This window comes from Barbus barbus (assembly GCF_936440315.1).
Source record: "Barbus barbus genome assembly, chromosome: 49".
Classification (NCBI taxonomy): domain Eukaryota; kingdom Metazoa; phylum Chordata; class Actinopteri; order Cypriniformes; family Cyprinidae; genus Barbus; species Barbus barbus.
Genome location: NC_136727.1, coordinates 21,488,772 through 21,510,972, shown reverse-complemented (window position 1 = coordinate 21,510,972; position 22,201 = coordinate 21,488,772). Strand labels below are relative to the sequence as shown.

Sequence of the window (22,201 nt, the reverse complement as noted above, 5' to 3'; positions counted from 1 at the left end):
GAGGACATTGACATCTACCTATTCGGAACCACGATAACGGGTTTTCTGCTGATTGGATTAGGCTTTGCCTGGGTTATCGAAGAATTCAGGAGACGGAAACAGCTGTCCAAAGCCTCACAAGGCTGCCCGTCATGATTGGAAATTGATGGATTTGGAGACCAGAAAGGACTAAGAGCGTAGCCGTGAAATTGGAATGCGGCTACTCGATCCAAGACCAAACAATCGCAATCTTATCTTCTTTCGGCTCCCCTAAACCAGCTGGCTCAGCAAGCTCACTGCTGGTGTAAACAACCCCGGAAGAGCACTGCAGTGAAGACGCTCTCTTGCGTTCCTGCCCCCTTCCAGACACCTGATGTTGTTGACTCTGTCGGGGTCCTGACCAAGGCTGTTTCCGTGGCAACCTGCTGTGTCGCTATTACAATCTGCGGACTGAGGCAACTTGTTTTGAATTCCGGCGTGACGACTCACCAGGCCAACGAACACACGAACTCCACTCATATACTGATATGCATTCACCTCCCAACCCTAATCCAACGCCTTCGCCGCTTCGCACCGCCACCTGATAAGCGGGTCTGTGACCGGCCCCTTGGGCTGCAGGACCGGATGGCTGCTTGCCAGAGCTGGATCAACTCTCCCCCCGTTGCTAGTCATGTGTCTATGTTATGATTATGTGCTTCTGTTGCTGAGGTGTTTTTTTTCCTGTTCTCACACTGTACTCCCGCAGGAGCATAGTCTGGGGGTTATATTTTTTTTCTCCTCTCCCTTCCTCATGTTTATGCTGTATTATCTTCCAAAATTCCCTGTCTTCCTGTCCTGTCTACCCCCTTGTCATATTGTATGTATGTATGTTTGTGTATGTATGGACAGGTTGATGACTAATTTCGCTGGTACTTGTGACTAGTGACAATAAAGGGCTACTACTACTACTACTATAAATCTTTAACTGATTATCTGTCCATTCGCCACTAGAAACCGGAAAAACCTGTCATTAATGACCATATATGGACAAGTAAGTGTGACGCTTCTGCTCAACTGGGTTGCCATTGGCTTTGAAGTTCTCTTGGCACTCGCAGACGTCCCTGTGATTGGACTATCTTTTAACCTAAATAAAAAAAACGCTTAATGTTGCAAAGTACGTTTTGCTGTTATTATTACGTCAATAATACCTTTAGTTAACAATGCAGTGTTGTTATGTCGTGAGAAATTACCACTTTCCCGAGATCGTAACCCTAACCCTGAGAATAACTTTGTTAAACTACAAATACCAGCACCATCTCTTTTGCGTTTGAATGGCAGAGGCTTATTGGTAATGTAGTTTAAAATGTTTAATAATAAAATGGGGGAAAATACCACCTTTTTTGAACAAAGGTATATCTATACATGTTAATTGTGCAAACATTTATGACATATTTAAGAGACAGGCTGAAATTTGTTATTTTACTAAAATCACTTTTATTAAAACACCTTTATACCACCTTTCCATATATGTTTTAAAACTCTGTCCAATACTATTTAATTAACATAGCATAAGTAGTTGTCCTGCCAAATTTCTCCTTAAAACTATAACCAGACTTTGATTTACAGCCATTTGAAATGTTATTTATTTTTATTTTTTTGCTCTTCCAGGGGACTCTACTGGTGTAACGGGGAGTCAGGCTGGGTTAGATCCAAATGCAGCTTTATTGGAGAAGTCAGACGGGAGAGGTCAGATACCAGCAAACAGAACAATGGAGGTAATGCAGAGACATAGGTCAAACAGGCAATAGGTTGGGGCAGGTGGCGAGATGCAGAGTCCAATAAACAATCCAAGTCGGGGCAGGCAGAAAACGATCAATAACAATAAGCAGTCCAAGGTCAACAGGAGAAAAGTAAACACGGGTAAATAAAGACGCTCAGAAATGATGGCCGGGGCAAATCAAGACTTCGCGACGTGCTGTAGAGTGTGAGTGGTTTATATGCATGTGTGCTAATGAGGTGCAGGTGTGAGTGCAATCAGTCCCAGGAATGAGGCATGATGGGAATTGGAGTTTGAGGTGGTGTGTAACAGTTAGTGTGGTGCAAGAGTTCATGTGGTGAGTGAGTGACCTCTGGTGGTGAGTAAATGCGAGTTCATGGCCAGGATTTGTGACAACTGGGCCCCTGGGGCTGGAAGGGCAGTAAAACATACACAGATCTATTCTCATCATGGACAACAAAGATATGCAATGTAAGTTGCAAGTCATAGTTATCTTAGAATAAGAATACCCCCAAAAAATACACGTCAGTGCCTATTTGTACTGCCTATTTGCTCCATTTATTTCATTAGATCAGGAGCAAGAATACAGTGTTGACAGTAAACAAAGACACCAATTTAAACAGCCAATACATACTGTGACACTTTACTGTACTATCACACAATGCTGATGTGTCATTCAGTAAGACAAGATACAGACAGTGTGTGTTTTATGATGCAAAAGCCATACATTTCATGCAATTCAAAGAATCATAATATAAAAGACATAATTTGTATCTCTGTCAAAAATGTTTCATCTTTGTCCTCTTCTGGCGCTAAACATCAGTAATGTCCATGCTCATCTTGCTTATAATACAGTACAGGATTCATGTTGATCTTTCTCTGGTGCATCACCCTCACTTGTGCATGAAGTGTCTGTAGCAATAGTCCATGCAGTCTCTTCTAATGCATCTTTCAGCATTCCCTTCATAACGGAGTAATTAATATGATCACCTATTTATGTCTTAAAACAATCATAGTAATTATATGTGTTGTCCAAATTATAAAATTGCACAAAATTAAATGGGGTATTTACCAAACACCATCCCTACAGAATATTCACCATACTTTATCCAACACCATGTGCAATACTTTACTGGAGAATTACAGCATAAAGACAGCTAAAGTAGCATATAAAGATAAATCCCATTGAAGAGAAATAAAAATAATTTTTTTAAAACCATATTATTTGAATCAGATGAAGCCACCAAAATGCATGCATGGTGAAATGTCCTGAGCATCATAGAATCACATTCAGTTTCCTTCTCATCATCAGAGCTCTCCTGGTTTTTTCCTCTTGCTTATTTTTCCATGTCCCTATGCAAACTGAATGTCAGGGTGCAGAGTGAGCCAGAGTCCAGTTTTTGTAACTGATAGAGTGCAGTGCATAAGAGGTTAGTGGGGTGTGTGTGATGTTACAGGTGCGAGTTCAGTTCAGTCTGATTGCCTGTTGAAAGAACATGTCTCACAGTCTGCGGGTAAAGGTTCTGCCTGATGGTAATGGTGAGAGCAATCCATGGCTCGGGTGGCTGGAGTCTCTGACGGTCCTCCTCACACACCACCTGGTGTAGATGTCCTGGAGGAACAAAACATGTATTTAGGGTGTGGTAAATTAATAAACAATATATAATATTTTTATGTATAATTGTTGCACTGGACTTGCCATTGATTCTTGTTGGAGGTATGGGCTAAAAAGAATCTTGCAGTTGTTCAGTTGTGAAGTTTATTTATGGGCCATAACATCTGAGCTGTCGCAGTAGAGCTGTTCGTGAATGCAGTCTTCACAGGAGATACCTGATGGGTTCAGACAGCAGTGCAGCACTTGGTGGCCATTGAATTGATATCTTCATCAACTGACAAAACAATAAGTCAACAATAACTCTACAGAAATAGTGTTGGTGAATACAGGTGCAGGTGTCAGTATTCACCATATTCAGTAATTTCCTGCCCAAATTACAAAGATGACGGCTCAGCCGATTTGCTCATTCTAGGAGCTATAAAAAGATCTATGTGTGAAAAACTATAACTGCTGACTTGAAGTAACTGTAACTGCTGTCTTTTGAGAGATCAACATCAATGCTGTACCACACATAACTGCATTGAATACAGACATACCAATGGAAATGTGCAACTTTCCAGCTCTGTCTTTTCTGTTTGGGCACAAGTAGACCATGTTCATTCCTCATTCATCAGGACTGGTTTGACTGGCTTGCTGTGACTGATTTTCTTCTTTCTTGTTTTTGGTCTTCAGCTGTAAAACAAGAAAATATCTATTGACCCCATGCTTAATTATTGTTTTTTATACATAAATTAAGCAGTTATAATAGTAAACTTCAAGCTCAAGTTCCCTGGCAACTCTAGCAGGAGTTCATCTGTATACAACAGATTCAGAGTCTGAGAAAAGGCCATCATGCAACCTATCAGTTTCTACCTTACAATAGAGTAAAGGAATAAAAGAATGTAAGTGAGTAAGGCAAAAGTTTGAGCGTAAGTTTAACAGAATGAGAGCAAAGCAGCATTAGAAAAAACGTCTCGGTTATGTACGTAACCCTCGTTCCCTGATGGAGGGAACGGAGACGTTATGTCCCCATGCCACAATCTTGAACCATCGCTGGTTGCCAGGGACACGTTCTCGGCTCCTCAGCGGAAAACCTGATGAGTGGATGCACCTGTCGCCCTTTTATACCCGTATGCACGGGCAGTGGCTCAGGTATGCAAAATCCACTAGCCAATATTCATTGGCGTTTTCTCTTAAGTCAGAGATGATTGGGGCTTCCAAGTAAATCCCCTAATGTCGTCATAACTCGTAGTGACCGACAGATAGGGAACTGTAATAGCAAGTTATATTAATATTAATTATTTTAAATATGATTACATGCTGCCGGCATTGTTGTAAGCAATTTAAAGGTCTCTTCACACCAAGGATGAGTCCACACCGCAGCTATTTAACATTCAATGATACAGAGGAACAATATCATTGGAATCTCTTCCAGAACAACTTTTTCAAGCTGTTGAACAATGTGCTCTCTGTTTGGATGTAAGACTGAACAAAAGGATCCTCATTTTCTCCCAACATCCGAGCTGCTGAGAATTAGAAAGTGTGCATGCTGAACATAAACAACGCTGATTACTGTCAGTCCTGTGTCGAATGAATGAATGAATGATGCATTTATTCATTTTTATTCAATATTTAATTGCACTTTCTTTGAAACATATTATAGATCTGTTTAAACCTCAGACAATTGTTGCTAATTGCAATTATGCACAAAATACAAGGATGAGTCATTTTGAGGAAAAGGTGGCATTTGTGTACCATGTTTCCCCATGAACCTGAACTTTTCAAATGAAGCATGAATCATAATTCTGATATAAGCTACATTTAGCTATAATCAATTGTTTATTCAGCATAACAGATTCAAATGTATAAGGGAATCAATTTGCACATGCATCACTTTTACATTTTAATCTGTTATGCTGAATAAATTAATTATACCTAAATGTATATTTAATTAAAAGTAAAATAGCATGCATTATAATAGCTTTTTTGTTTATTAAAATGCCTTATCAAGATTTTTTTTTTACTTAGTGTGAATTATTTTCATATTATTATTATGTTTTAATTATGTTTTAATTTTTATAATGGATTTTAATAGTTTAATTTTGAATATTAAAATATTACAGTTTATACATAAAGGTATTTTGAAAGGTTGCAGACATTGAAAATCAACATGCATTTACATTGCACTAATAAATTGCATACATATGGTTGTGAGATTAATGTTTTAAATATAAACATTTTAAATATAAAACTATGAAATGATCAGATAACATAACAATACTTTTAAATATGAAACTAAAATGGCCAAATAAATTAAATCATTTATTCAACCAGTTCTTTCAAAACAGTTGATTCATTCAGGATTGAAGTGAGAAAATGTTTTTATGAATGGATCAGTGAATCATTAATTCTTTCCTTCAAAAATGCTAATTCATTCAGCAACAAAACACCGCTGTGTGTGTTGCTGCACAGACACACATGCACTCTTAAGAAAAATGGTTCTGAACAGTACCAGAAAAGGGTTCTTTGACTTATACAATAGCAGAACCATTTTTGGTGCCAAGTAGAACCCTTTTATAAGGTTCTATAAAGGACCATTCTTTGAAAATGCTATAGGTCCCTAATGGTGTTCTAAATGACATTTTTAATGTTTATTTCGATTAATATTAACATAGTGTATTTCTATCATTAATATTATTATTATTAGTATTATTTTTATTGATTGATTATTAATAGTGTTTAATTATTACAGTATTACAGTTAATTATTACAATAATTATTACAGCCTCTATTAGGGTTTTACATTAAAACATCAACGACAACAGCAGCATGTTGTGTGACACAGGTAATGTTTTTATTGACGTTGAATTGTAGCAAAATGTCAGTGCTCTTAACAACAGTTATTAGCTGAATACATTAATAAATGGCAATTGACTTTGAATATGAATAAATAAACAAAGAAGTAAGACACGAACAGACAATAGATGTGATAAAGACCAAATTCCAGTGAAATATCTTCACAATCCTCTATGATGCCTTTATGTCCATCATTTTGGTGTGATATTTACGCAAAACCCAAGTAATAACTAAAAAACTAACAATTTGGGTTATAAATTCAATATCTCTGTTGCTTTCTTGTTAGGAGAGAAGTATCCTATCCTCAGCTTAACAGAGCTGCTCACACTTACATGTGACCAAAAAAGTAAAGAGAGCATGTTTGTTTGGAAAAGTTACGAATTCAAAAGTTACATTTTATATTTAAATTTACGAATGAACGAAGTGTGCTGATAGTCTGAGTAGATGAATAGCTGAGCTCCTAATCAGTAATGAGGTGCTTTGAAAGTTACAGATTTGAAAAACAAAAAGGCGAGAATAAAGAACCCTAAACATTTCAGCATAAAAGGGTTCTTCAGGACGATGTGGTCCTAAATCAGTCGCTTTCAACCTGTTTTTGTTCCGAAGCCGCCCTCCTCTCCGAATACTGCTTATAAATGAATGGCTTCTGTGAGACTTTTAGCTGCTGTCTCAACAGAGGCCACTAGGTAACACTCATGCCCCATTAATGATCTCTAAAGACACTTACCACTTAATCTGACACGATGTAAACTGATTTTTTAGATTGATAACATTATACAAAGGATATTGATGGCTTTTAAATCATTACAAACATACATTGTTTTTGTCAACACAAACACATGCTATAATACTGGATGAAGGCATCAGACATATCCATTCCACTCCTCCCATGTTCCTGTTTGGAAAATAAGGGGGCATATTAAAAAAAAAAGAATTACCCAAGTCAATGCATGGAATACAAACACATGTGCACATCCTTCTCACAACACCGCTGAATAAATGTGATGTGCAATGTCATTTTGTTGAATGGACCCCATGACCTGATCATTCACTAGTGGCATGACAGAGTCTTAGTTCTTTGTTTTGTTGGCTCTGTGCAGTTAAAAACAAAGAAACGTTTAAAGCTTGTACTCCCACGTTTTTGGGGTTGTCCTTGTGGTATACGGTTGCTCTGTAAAACCTCACTCATTGTAGTAAGAGGCCATCAAACCGTGTGTATGTGATGAAAAGTTAGACCGGATTTTGATTGATTGCATTATGGTCAAATAAAAAAAGTTAATGGGGTAAATTACCTCCACATGGGTAAAGTCACAGCAGGTTCTGTTTATCAGTTCAGCAAACATTTGCAGTCCAAATGATGCAAGTGCTTTACTTCTCATTGGTTGTTTGGAGGTGAACTTTACCTTCACCCTACTCAGTTTGGATAAAATATTGATTTTCATCTGTCAGAGCTGACCACTCACCTTTAACACCCCCACAATAAAAATAAATAAATAAATGAAAAAATTAAAACAATTTTATGAATATCACTACATTTGTGCCAAAACATGCACATTGGTCATAGGTAAATCATTTTAGGATTAAAAAAAAAAACATTTTGTCAGTGGTATTACATATAGTTAAAAGTATTGAGAGCCAGTAACACCACGCCACGGCAGTCAATAGATTTAAGCACAAAGATATTAGTGTAGAAACTTCATTACTAATAATAACTCGACCCCATTAAAGTCTGTCCTTTTCAACAATTCTATGACTATTAAAGCAACTCAACCTTCAAGCCTCATGAGTCCAAAGTCAGAGTTTGATTGCAAAATAGATTGGACTACAGAGTTCTGATATGTTGGATGAACTGGAAATAAAATAAAGTTTATATTGATTTCTAATGTATTTTCTGTGGATCACAATAATGTTAGGTTTTTGAAATACCTTCATTTAAGGACTTTGTTTTGTCAGCTTAATTGCAGTTATTTTGACTGACCACATCATGTAATTCAATTGGCACAGTGTGTAATAAATATAATCGTTTAAATATCTATTGGCAGTTCTAGCCTTTTAATATTTTGCCAACGCAACTTTAAATTAATGACACTTATCTTATTTAATGCTACATATAAAATAATATTTGATCAAATTATCTTCTATTTCAATTTGTCAAAATAGTATAAATGCATTGTAGAGGAAGAAGAAGCAAAAACCTTAAAACTCTACTCATCTGCATGATCTAAAAGACTCATAAACTGTAAATATTAGAGTTATTAAGGGTATACACACACTACTGATCTAAAGTTTGGAACAATTCAGTTTTTTTTTTATATGTTTTTGAAAGAAGTCTCTTATGCTCACCAAGACTGCATTTATTTAGTAATTTATTTTTAATTTCTTATTATCATCAGTGTTTCAAAACGTTTTTGCTGCTTAATATTTTTGTGGAAATGACAGTACCAATCAAGTTTAGGGTTTAATAAAACCCTAAAAGTTTGTAATAAAAAAAGAAAAGAAAGAAACTAATGTTTTTAAGGATGCATTAAATTGATCAAAAGTGACAGTACACACAGTTTCAAAACTATTAAGCAGCCAAAACTCTTTAAATCAAAGAACCACGATTAATAATAATTGAGCATTAAATCTGCATATTAGAATGATGTCTGAAAAATTATGACCCATTAATCATAATTCAGAAACTACATTAATTCCAACAAAACATCAGTGTCACAGTGAATTCTGCTAATATTTAGAGTGAGTTAACTGTCCCCTCTGACATGACACTCTCTCTTGTCCCTCTTTTATATTAGTTTTTGATGTTATTTACATTGGCAAGCATATCTGGCACTAAATTGTTTGTTTATTTCCCCTGCAGTGCATATTATAAAGGTCTGGACAATAGAGGAGGACTTATTCTTGGTTGAAGATTTACCATTCATGTCCCTGTGCAGCATGAGAGAGCTGGTGATATTAGCAGCTTTGATTTCGGCTCTACACGCGGCCAGCCTCCCGACAGGAACTGATGTGCAATATAAGTGCCAAGAAGATCAGGACAACATTACGGCATTAGAAGCCGAGCGGTTCATTAATGACCATCACCGCCATGGATACAAATTCAAATTTGTCTCACTGGACAGTCGCAGTGCAGAGAAGAAGGTGAGGTTTTGTGATAGTGTCTTCCTGTGGATGTTTTCATATCTATAGATGCATCTCAAAAAATTAGAATATCATGAAAAAGTAAATTTCTTCTTGTAACTTATGTCAAAAAGTTAAACTTTCATTTATTTTAGATTCATTACATGTAAAGTAAAACATTTCACATGTGTTTTGTTTTAATTTTGATGATTAGAGCTTACAGCTAATGAAAGTCGAAAATCAGTATCTCAAAATATTAGAATATTTACATTTGAGTTTCAATTAATGACCATCTCTACAGTATAAATTCCAGGTATCTCTTGTTCTTTGAAACCACAATAATGGAGAAGACTGCTGACTTGGCAATGATCCAGAAGATGAACATTGATGCCCCCCACAAAGAGGGTAAGTCACAGAGGGTCATTACTGAAAGCTGTGGCTGTTTACAGAGTGCTGTATCAAAGCATATTAAATGCAAAGTTGACTGGAAGGAAGAATTTGGGTAGGAAAAGGTGCACAAGCAACACGGATGACCGCAAGCTTGAGAATACTGTCAAGCAAAGCTGATTCAAACACTTGGGAGAGCTTCACAAGGAGTGGACTGAAGCTGGAGTCAGTGCATCAAGAGTCTCCACGCTCAGACGTCTTCAGGAAAAGAGCTACCAAGCCACTTCTGAACCAGAGACAACGTCAGAAGCATCTTACCTGGGCTGTGGAGAAAAATAACTGGACTTGGCACCTGCCTACACTGCCAAAGGTACCAAAAGCTGGTTCAATGACCATGGTGTTACTGTGCTTGATTGGCCAGCAAACTCTCCTAACAACAATGCAGATGACCTGAAGGCCGCTATCAATATATCCATTACACCTGAGCAGTGCCACAGGCTGATTGACTCCATGCCACGCCGCATTGATGCAGTAATTCATGCAAAAGGAGGCCCAACCAAGTATTGAGTGCATAGAAATGAACATACTTTTCAGAAGCCTGATATTTCTGTTTAAAATATCCTTTTTTTATTGATCTTATGTAATATTCAAATTTTCTGAGACACTGAATTTTGAGTTTTAAGTCATAATCATCAAAATTTCAAGAAATAAAGGCTTGAAATATTTCACTCTATGTGTAATGAATCTATATATTATATGGGTTTCACTTTCTGAAATGAGTGACAAAAAATATTGACCTTTTTCATGATATTCTAATTTTTTGAGAAGTACCTGTACGGTACATAAGGTCTAAAAGAGTGATTACAACCACAGAAAAAGAAGATAAATTAAAGAAAAAAAAATATGATCTGCAAATGCTACAAATTCTCTTGATTTTGTGCAGACTGATCCTTGTGAGGTCGTCTTGGGAATAACTCTAGAGGAAACTGAAGGCCACATTGTGAATCCCAAACCATTAGATCAGTGTAACACTAGAATCGAGACAGAGACGGTGAGATGAACATCACAGATCTTCCAAACCCTAATTTGACAAATACTGCCTTTTTTCACAATGAATAGAGTGACTTTTGTAAGTTGTGCATCTATTTGACAAACTTTTAATGTCTCCTTTAAGTGACAGCAAAATGTAATGTGACCGTCTCCAGTTTTGAGGGAGAAGCAACTGTGAAGCGCTACATCTGTGACACCGAACCAGGTAAACAAATCAATAGAATGATTTTTTTCTTTAGAAACTTGACATATCTAGCCTTTCAAAGAACCCATAGTAATGTTTAAGGTCACTTTGTTAAAGAGTACAGAAAAGGTAATGCATCTCCTATAAGTTACATCGTGATTGTATATTGCTCCTGTATTTTGTCCCAGCTTCACATGAAATACTTGTGACAAAATGCCCTGATTGCCCCAGTCTACTGCCCTTGCATGACCCGAAGGGTCTGAAGAGTGTGAAAACGGCCCTGCAGAAATTCAACAAAGAATCTAATCACAAGTCTTACTATAAACTGATGGAAGTGGGAAGGATCAGCACACAGGTGATGTCTCTCAAACTTGTTTTAAGCTTGAATATTTAACGCAACTACATGAGCGGAAATGCTTCTAGTGACACATCATTTCATTCCAAAGTTGTGTCAAAATGCAACTCATTAAGGCCTTGATATACTCATGGCGAAGTTTTTCTCAGAAGAACTTCGCCATGAGTATATCAAGGTCTTAATGAGTTGCATTTTGACAGTTAAGAAAGTATCTGATCATAGCGATGTTTGGTAGTTCTTTTGCAGAAAGTTCGCTTTGGGAAGCTGCTTCAAACTTTTGAAATGTACGCCAAATGAACTTTGTTATTCCACTTGAATACTGAATGTATTGACTCAGACAACTGAAGGTAAAGGCCCAGACACAACAAACTGATGTCAAAAATCTAACGCTGACAAGAGCTGCTGTGTTGTTGCCTCAAGACGTGTGTCTGAGCCAAAAAGTAAAAGTTGAGCTTGAACTCACCACAAAGACTACTGACAACTAGCATGTATGTTCTGTGCCTCAGAGAAAATGAGAGAAAATAACTCTCCATACCAGCTGCTGGTGGTATCCTGCATTCGTCATTCAATAAGGGGAACCAGAGAGCTAGGGCTGTGCTTGCTTAGCATTTTCACACCAATCTCGCACACCACAGATGTATTCGATATAAATGATCACAGATGAAGATAAAAAAAATGAGAAGAGCCTTCTGTGTTTATGCTCTTGATTTAGATGTTCACTTGCTTTCGTCATTCTTTTCATACGCCATTTTAATAAGCTGAACAACAATCAGAGTGATCTCTCCCACCGGTGGGTCCGCCACTGATCTGTCGGCTGAAAAGTCTGACTAGGGCCAAGGTGCGGAACAAGTCAAGTAAAATCACATTTACGGCATTTATATAGCACTTCGTACAATAAGATATTGATTCAAAGCTCCTCTACAGAATACAAGAGTGTAATTTTACATCTCAACACACCGCAAAAACTAACTCTACAACCACCAAAGTGTGAGAATTTATATTACATCTTGAGTAGATGTTTCTGGCCTCCCACAGCAATTCTGTTGTATCAGACATTACTGTGACATAAACAGACAACTTTTTGAATATGGTCATTATGCTCTTTGCTTGTAAGTGGTTTGTATGTTAACAAAATATTTGTCTGTTGTCTTAGTGGATGTTTTTGGGTCAGAGCTTCTTTGCTGATTTTGCCATTATGGAGACAAACTGTACAAAGAAGGAGGCGCCCCAGAATGAAGAATCATGCAAGGCTTTATGTGGGGATCAGGCTGTAAGTGAACAAGAGGTTAATTCTTTCCCTTCTATGGGAGTCACCATCAACTGTCTGATTACCAGCATTCTTCAAAATATCTTCTTTTTGTGTGCAGCATAAGAAAGAAACTCATACAGGTTTGGAATGACATTAGGGTGAGCAAATGATGACAAAATGTAAATTTTTCGGTAAAATATCCCTTTAATTATAGTAATATAATTAAATTATACAGGTTTGGAATGATATTAGGGTGAGCAATTGATGACAATATTTTGGGTAAACTATTCCTTTAAGGCAAGATGCTAAAGACAAAATAATATTTTTTTCAGGCACTGGTCAATTTGAAAATTTTGGGTTATATTTGGCTTTCATAACATGTCTAATGTAAGACTAGTGTAAAGAAAACATACAAAAATGCAGATTATGTTTAGTTTTTTTAGTTTTTTTTTCTTACATTTTATCTATTTGTGTCTGAAGATTTCAATTTCAATACATCTTTAAAGGCTGTGAGTTTGCTCTCCACTTCAGTAGCACTTACATACACCAAACTTTACAGTTTTATCTATATTCTGAAGGCTTTTACACAGGGGTATGTTCATATATCATTTGCCGGATTTATATAACACTTTATTCCTAAAAATATGATTCATTTTATTCCTAAAATATGGTTCTGATTGTTGACAATATTCTGATAAAATATATGGCAACAAAATGAAACAAGAATTCTGAAATACATACAAATTAGTGCATTGAATAGAAAATGTCTCATTTGCATATTTAAACATAACCTTTCTGAAAACTTGTAATACAAAACAATTATCTTAATGTATTGTGATTAATCAATGGGTAAATTATGGTGATTTTACACAATTCACCGGTAGTGTTTTGCCTTAACAGTATAGGCAACTTCATTAAAGGGTTAGTTCACCCAAAAATGAAAATTAGCCCATGATTTACTCACCCTCAAGGCATCCTAGGTGTATAAGACTTTCTTCTTTCAGACAAATTAAATCGGAGTTATATTAAAAATGGTCCTGGCTCTTCCAAACTTTATTATGCCAGTGAATGGCTGTTTTTTTTGTCAACAGTCCAAAAGAAGTTCAATAAAGCACATCCATCAATAATAAAAAGTGCCTCACATGGCTCCAGCGGGGGGGGGGGGGGGGATAAAGGCCTCCTGTAGCAAATCAGTGTGTTTTTGTAAGAAAGATATTTAAAACTTTAAACACTTTTTTTTAACTTCCGCTAACTGTCATACATGCAAAATGTTCCTGTGGATGACGTAGGACGTCGGCATAGTGTTAGCTCCAGTGCAAATTTGCTAGTCTCACAAGAACCAACGTTTGTTTACAGGAGCAAAGGAAGCAAAGTTTCCTTACTTTAGCAGAGGAAAACCAGTCTTCTCTTGGCTTATATCGAAATCCTCCGACATTTTTCTTTACAAATTCTCATTTGTACTTCTTATTCATGTTTTGTTTTTTCTTTCCTCTGCGCTCGACACTAATCACCGGCGCATGCGAACGCATAAATCCTACGTCATCCGCCGGAATTGCTTCCATGTACGACAGTTAGCGCAAGCTAGAGAAAAGTGTTTATGACGTTTTAAATATGGATATTTTTCTTACAAAAACGCATCGATTCGCTACAGGAGGCCTTTATTCACCCCCCGGAGCCGCGTGAGGCACGTTTTATTATGGATGGATGCGCTTTATTGTCTTCTGGATATTTGTTAATATAACTCCGATTGGATTCGTCTGAAAAAAGAAAGTCATATACACCTAGGATGGCTTGAGGATGAATAAATCATGGGCTAATTTTCATTTTTGGGTGAACTTACCCTTTAAGTATGTAGTTTTCAATACCTCTCTCTCTTTCTCTAGCGGTATGGCTTCTGTAAGTCCTCCAAGGTCGGAGATGAGGAACCAGTAGTGGAATGTGAGATTTATGAAGCTCAGGTAGACATCTCAATAACACACTCTTAAACTGGACCAGTAAGACCCAGTTATTTTATCATGTCTATAAAATGCCTATAAAATAAAATAAAATGCCTTTTCTCTATTTGTTTCCAGAACATAACTCATCCAATGAAACACCCAGCTCAGTCAAGAAGAGACTGTATATCCCATGGTCCCCCATCAGGACATCGTCCAGGACGTTCACCCACATCGCCCAGGACATGAAGGCCATGACCACAAGGACAAAACACCAGACCAAAGGGGGAGTCCAGAACATCCACACCTCTGTCCAAAAGGCCCTTCAGGAGTTCCAGAATCAGCGCCTGAGGGCCGCCATGAGTTCCCATGCCATGGCTTTGTAAAAATACACCCCTCTATTTATCCAATCTGCCCCTTCCCTCCACCACGTCTCTGCGGAGGCTCTGCAGGGTTTGTACGTCCTCTTCCTCAATCACCTCTTCCTCAGTAACTATCACTAAAATCTATGGAGGAACATTCAGATTTCATCCCATATTGCAAGGTTTGAAAGAGCAAACATTCAAAACTGAACAACATAAAAATGATAATGTCTCCAGAATGTTTAGTCCAATAAATATTCTTTACTGACCTGTGTGGTTAATGAGTGATAATGGTCTCAAAACACAGCTGAGATCACAGCTGACATTTTGGGTGTTGTAATATTACAAAACTGCTGTGACAAGAAAACCAAATCACATGTAACTGTAAGTTCAAGTCAGGATACCTGTAAAAGTTGCCAATCTTAAAAAAACAAAAAACAAACAAATGTGATGTGTAGACTAAGTATGGTGTCCCATACTTGGAATTTGTGCTCTGCATTTAACCCATCTAAATGCACACGTATGGCAGTATGCATTGAACACACACACACACACACATTTTTGCTGCAGCACTGTTGGAGCAATTGGGGTTTCGATGCCTCAGTTGTGGGAATTGAGGGTGGAAGAGAGTGCTGTTCATTCACTCCCCCCCACCTACATTTCCTGCCAAGTACCGAGCCTGCGACCTTCGGGTTACAAGTCCGGCACTCTAACCATTACGCATGAGCAATCCAATTCTCCTTGATCTTTTGAGATAAGATTGTCTGATGACTAAGAAAACATACTTTAACTTCTCTCTTTAGTCCATAGAGACCATTTGCTGTGGTGATGAATGCATCAACACACGATCAGCCATGTTTTCTGTCACAATGAGATAGCAGCAGATGCTATTATTCTTAACACCAAAAGAATTAAGAGTTTAGAATTAAAGCTGCAGTCTGTAACTTTTTTTGCTTACAAATGAACCAAAAAGCCTTTTCTCACAGCAGCTGGAATAATTAAATTAATAATTTTGATGGCAGATTGTAATCCAGAAAGGATTATGATTTTATGAAACACATGTGACTGAAATTAGATTATTCCAGTTTTACATGTGCACCTGATTACAGATACGTGGGATTACACAAGATTTGTATTTTAACAAAGAACAAAGTATAACAATAATAATAATTTGCATGGTTTGATGTGATATGAGCTAAGCGATCATTAAATTTAATCACAATTGGTAGCACGATTTATTGTTATGTTTTTATTCCTCAATTGGTCAAAACAAAAGGGGCAGACATGTTACTTGTTCAGATGACAATATCCGGTGAAAATTCTTATTTGGGTCAAACTTCAAAACGTAGAATCTGTGATTCCTAAGTACAGTATCCACACCGGTGTGGTGACTGACAGCCACACATCAAAACATTAGATTAATTCGCACAAACCACGTAAAGAAAATAATTAAGCAAATACCTGCAATTACAGGTTTCAAACAGAGATGGAGACAAAGAGGCAAAACTTGCGGACTGCAGCTTTAAGAATTAAGAGTCATAAACATTGTGCTTCTCCTGGCTGTGAAATCCCTTTATTTGCACATGTTTCTGAAAAATCTCAAACATTTGAAATAAGAGACTGAAGTTTCTCTGAAATATTCAGTCTGATTTTACCAGTTTGTTCAGCATATTTCATTGTGGACTGACACAATGTAAAGTAAACTTTGTAAACAGGCTGTTATTGAAGGTTCAGTTAATACCTATATAGAAAACAAACATATTATATTATACAGTATTAATATACTGTATAATATACAGAACAAGTTTGTGCAGCTCATGTGAAGAGGAAGCAACACAAAACTGTTCATTTTTAAACTTTCTTAGCATTACATGAGGATTATATATCCTATCAAACGACCCTTTTAATCATACAAAATATTGTGTTCACAACATCTCTACAACAACATGATATTTACTTTACAGCTCCGAGTAGCACAGTCCAGAGATCACTGTGAAATAATGTTATGTTTACATGGAAGAGTTTAAAAATAACGTGCAATGTTTAGAAATCAATATACATGATGAATACATTTAAAATGTAGTGTTCTTCACGTTTTTTTTTTTTTAGTTACAAACTGAGGCACAGTCTTAAGAACAATGAAATCATCAACACAATACTTCTCTCGATAGTGTAATGACATTGTATTAGAAGAAAATTTGTTTATCTAAAAAATTGGATTAGAAGATAAGGTTTCAGGGTTCATTCTTAGAAAACAGTGCCCTAAAATACAAACAGCAAAGTATCAAAAGTTATTCATTACTACGAAACCTAAACCTTACCCCAAAGCACAATAGTATTTAAACCAGTCATAAGTACAATATACTACAAAATATAATAGAATATTGTACAATAGTACAATTTATTCAAGTTTTGCATTCAGAGGGTAATAAATAAAACCATCACAGACTATATAAACAAATTCTGTAATTTACAAAAATGCATTTTATAAGTAAAAATACACAGACATTGAAATGGAGTACTTTGTAGTAGTAGCATATATTTCTAATATAATAATTTTTATTTTAATATTTTATTTTATTTTAATCAAGATTAGAGGAATTAATTATGTAGTGGTGAACAATTGGAAAATTGCAAATATATATATATATATATATATATATATATATATATATATTTATACACACACACACACACACACACGTTGGTTTTTGTGGTTTATGGGGACTCTCCATAGGCGTAATGGTTTTTATACTGAACAAACTGTGTGTGCTATTGCCCTACACCAACCCTACACCTAAACTTAGCCCTCATAGGAGACTTTGTGCATTTTTAGATTTTCAAAAAAACACCATTTAGTATGTTTTTTCAGCCTTTTGAATTACGGGGACATAGGCAGTGTCCTCATAAACCACCTTCATATTGTAATACCTCTGTCATACCCATGTCATTATACACATTTGTGTCCTCATAAACCACATACACACACACACACACACACACACTAAACAGTGTCAAATGATGTAAAGTTTAGTATCCTGTTAATTAAATCAGTAGTTAATCATTGGGGACATGCACAGCACACAAATGGCATTGTTTCCTGAGAAAGACCCTCCAAAAATGTCAGTGCAGCAAGATAAAACCTCATGTTGCAACAAGTGAAGTGTTACAAAATCCTCATTTGAATTGATTTAGGGTACAGCAGCAGTTCACAAACTCTGGAGGTATTTGAACTCGGCATCCAGCAGTAAGCTATTCAGGACCACAGCGTGTTGCAAACTGCCCTCTCCTTTAATCAATCATCCATATGATCACAGTCATTGTGGAGCCCACTGATAAGAGTGAGTGTATGGGGGCTGTGATGTTGCTTGAAACTGAATCATGTGTCAGTAACCTATCAGGAGAAGACAGAAGGCTTTATAGGACGTATATATAAGCTTCCATGGACCATCTAGATTTTGTCACTGTGTCTGGGAGAAAGACTGCAGCTCCACCATGAAGCAGTGTCTGGTATTGATGATGGCCTTCCTGTGCGTCAATGGGGCCCCTGTGGATGTTCTGACCCCTGGATCCTGCCAAGATGCAGTAGCTAGTGGTGCTGCCGCTGAAGCTATGAACAAAATCAATCTGGACCGCACAGAGGGATACGTTTTCAGCCTTGATCGTCTCAGCAATGTCCATTACATGAAGCATGTGAGTCATTTTCAGGTTCTCATGTTCTGATGGATAATTTTACATTCTAAATTAACATTCACTATTAAAAAAGTAATAATTTACAATAATTTAATAGTCATTTAATCTCAGATTTGTTTCTAGGGAACCAATTAATACAAAGCAATCATTTAAGAATCAAATAACATTCTGGGTCAACTGAAATTGTTTGGTTAAATTATATTTTAATCTGGTGTCTATCAATAGGGATCCAATACCTTCGCATAGATTTTTACAAATGTTTATGAAACTTTCTCACTCTTTTAGGGAGAGACAGGGATTGTCTTCTATCTCACATTTGATGTTTTGGAGACCAATTGTCATGTCATCAGCAAGAAAAACTGGAGAAACTGTGAAATCCGAAACCCTGAAGAGTACCCGGTATGGTTTTGCTAATTCTTAAAAAACATAAAATAACTTGTTAATGATGCTTATTCTTAATTTTAACAGCCTTTTCAATCAACAGGTCTATGGACAATGCAAGGCCGTTATGTACATGAGCAGAGTTCACAGAGTGACCCGCCTGTACAAGTATAGCTGTACTGTGAGACCAGGTATTAACCAAGCACCAGCCAGCTGTTGTTTTTTTTTTTTTTTTTTTTAATCATCAAATGCTTACACATGCTATTTTATTATACGTTCTCCCTTGGCAGTGCCTGCCTCTAAAATCAGAGAACGGTGCCCAGATTGCCCTGTACAGCTCCCCGTGGATCATGAAGCAGCCTTGAGGACAGTGAAAATGGGCATGGAGAAATACAATAACGAGAGTGGCTTGGCAAATTACTTTGTTCCACTGAACATTACAAGAGTTTTCTCTCAGGTAAGTTAATAAATAAGCATGAAAAAGAATGAGGAAGAACAATATTTTGTAGAACTTCATCACTGGATATGATCATCTTGGTAGCTTCACTTTGGAAGATTCTACAGTGTGGAGTTCACCATCCAAGAGACGGTCTGCTCTTCCAAAACCAATATTGCTGATGTCTCTAAATGTGAGGTTATGGCATGTGAGTTTGCGGTAAGTGACAAGACACTTCAGTAGGAGATGCATACAGATAGTCATCACATGTTGTGTTCGTCCAATAAAAAGGAATGTGTAAGGCATATGTTGCTGATCTTTCACCATTTAGCACAAAGGATTCTGCAAAGCCTCTCACTCAGTCACAGCCACCGGTGAGGAGCACCTCAGTGTTCAGTGTGAAATCTTTGAACCAGAGGTAAGATCTCCCATTTCCAGTGTGTTTGTGATCAAAACAAATCATTTTTCTTAAAGGGCTGGTCCACCACTGTCAAGTTTTAATAAACCGTGGCTGTCAATGCAGTAGAAAGCAGTATATATATTGGTGTTGTAAATGTAATAGGTTACAGATTACCAAGTTATCCTGTTTAAAATGTAATAAGTTGTGTAACTGTTTAAATTACTTTATTAAATAAATGTAACTGATTACATTTGATTACTTTTCTAAATTTCTAATGTTTTCAACTGTTAATCATTTTCAAACATTTAAATCAGGCAGGGTTAACCTTACAGTAGTTCTCAACACTGATTACTGTCAGACTTTTGAAATCCTTCTTCACGTTAATTAAGATTATAATCATTTAATTTAAAGCACAGCCACCATAAAATCAGACTTTAGCACCTCTTTTTACTTTGAGATCATTCTGAGGTTAAATACTAGTTTTAAACTCATAAAAATAAATAGTTTAATAGTTATGATACTGCTTTTGAAATTAAATAATTGTTGTTTGCTGACAGGAAACACTGGCATCTAACAATGCTTTGGAAAAAACAGTTCATCTTAAAAAATAAAGCATTTACATAAACCCCAAAACAGTCGTGGAATATTATGTACAAGGCACACATTTTAGGCACACAAAAATGTGGATGTATGATCTACAGTTTTCACAAAAGCTCTAAAGCTGTCAAAAGTCATCCGGAGAAACTTTGCTGACAAATAAATGAGCATGTCTTGGTGCAGGTAACACGAAGAAAGAATATACGTTGCTTATTTACATATACTACTGACATTATAAAAATACAAAGTTATTCTTTCATACTTTCTAGCATATTCTCATTTTGATTGTAATTCATTGTTGCTTTTAGGTTGCTGGAGATGAGAAGAAAAAACACTTGATTGGAGGTGAACTGGACCACAGCCATAGCAACACAACTGGCTCATCTACTGGACATGACCATGACCATGACCATGACCACACCAAACCCCACGCACACAAACATGACCATGAACACACCTCAGGCCTCAACCACACACACGAACATGGCAAAGGCTACGGACACACCCACTCTCACGATCATGACCATGCTCATGCCCATCACGCCAAAGCCCATGAGCACGGTCAGGACGAGTGGGAGCACCATCACCACCAGTATGGTCACAAAAAGGGCGAGACGCATGAACATGACCATGAGCTCGTCCTGGACCACGAGCACAAACACAGACACCTCCATGAGCACGAGCACCACCACCACCACCACCACGATCATGAGAATCAAACCACAGTTAGGCGTCTTGATGGCATGGTCAATGTCCTTCCTCCCATCGATAAGCCCATGACCCTTCCATCCTTCCCTGACAAGCCTGCTGCAGGACCAGAGCAGCCCTCCACCCTCCCGTTCCACCCTGACCCCCAGATACCAGGACAAAGGGAACCCACCATCTACCCCTTCCCTAATACCATGTCCCCCGAGTGTCCTGCACAGTCCGACATCCAAAACGGACTCCTCAAGCAGGTCATCAGCGAGGATCCACTCTTTAAACCCACTGTGTAGAGACCTTTGAATAATTAATGTACAGTGTAATAAATACTGCAATGGGTAATATTATGCTTTGTGCAATAAAGCATGTTCGGCAGCCGTTGCTACTTATGTGATGTTTATTTTCAAATGTACAGCATTTATCTTCATTAGATATGGTTGAGCAAATTTAACCTGCTGAGAGCAGGGGGGTATTCCAGGAAGCAGGTTATGTGACATACCTGGGTGTGTTTAAGGGTAAGCGGATAAACTCAAAAATGGAGTTAATTTTCAGTCGCTATCGTTTTTTCACAAGTCATATTTTATTACATTCATGAATAGCCTAATGTAAAATGCTGGTAAATAAAGCTGGTCTAAATGTTTACTTACATTATAAATACAGATAAACATTACTAAAAGCTATTTTAGTTCTGCTCACAAATTAGTTAGGCTAACAAATCCTTTAAATTGAATGGTATTCAGAAAACGAATGAAAAATAGTACAAGTACAACATCAACCCAAAACAAATTCATTGCTGCTGAAACTGGAACGGTCGTTGGGCTCACATTGCCTATCTCGGTAACACTTTATTTCGATAGTCCACTTTAGTCATTCTACTAACAGTAAGTAACTTTGCAACTACATGTCAACTAGCAGTCATTAGAGTATTAGTAGACTGTCTGTTTAATATCTTCTAACACTTTATTTTGATGGGTCCACAACATACAATATACTAACTATCAGAAACTTTGCAAGTATACGTCAACTTCTTCTACTAACCCTAAACCTACCCTAACAGTCTACTCTGAGAGTTAGTAGATATGTAGTTGCAATTTAATGATAATTAGTTGACATGTAGTTGACATGTAGTTACAAACTTACTTATAGTTAGTAGCATGTCTAAAGTGGAC

General features: G+C 37.0%; 2 protein-coding genes and 1 pseudogene across 3 annotated transcripts in view; all 3 read left to right on the top strand.

Annotated features, from left to right (window-relative positions):
• Positions 1–9,062: 9,062 nt before the first annotated feature.
• On the top strand, positions 9,063–15,091 carry LOC306867654 (alpha-2-HS-glycoprotein-like; annotated as a pseudogene). The gene is made up of 8 exons (XR_013786128.1): positions 9,063–9,323; positions 10,633–10,740; positions 10,809–10,818; positions 10,870–10,944; positions 11,112–11,278; positions 12,432–12,548; positions 14,411–14,485; positions 14,600–15,091. The product of XR_013786128.1 is annotated as an alpha-2-HS-glycoprotein-like (transcript).
• A 3,251-nt stretch (positions 15,092–18,342) lies between these two features.
• Positions 18,343–21,325, top strand: LOC306867523 (antihemorrhagic factor HSF-like; the record flags this gene model as incomplete). Its single annotated transcript, XM_079413199.1, has 7 exons — positions 18,343–18,516; positions 18,802–18,915; positions 19,001–19,088; positions 19,188–19,354; positions 19,439–19,552; positions 19,665–19,751; positions 20,639–21,325. 7 exons carry the CDS (start codon positions 18,343–18,345, stop codon positions 21,323–21,325), a joined length of 1,431 nt encoding a protein of 476 aa, XP_079269325.1.
• A 509-nt stretch (positions 21,326–21,834) lies between these two features.
• Positions 21,835–22,201, top strand: part of LOC306867653 (uncharacterized protein) — a 42,056-nt gene continuing 41,689 nt past the window's right edge. The window contains exon 1 of the mRNA XM_079413448.1: positions 21,835–21,913. The gene's annotated coding sequence lies outside the window, so the exon portion shown is untranslated. The remainder of the gene's footprint in view (positions 21,914–22,201) is intronic.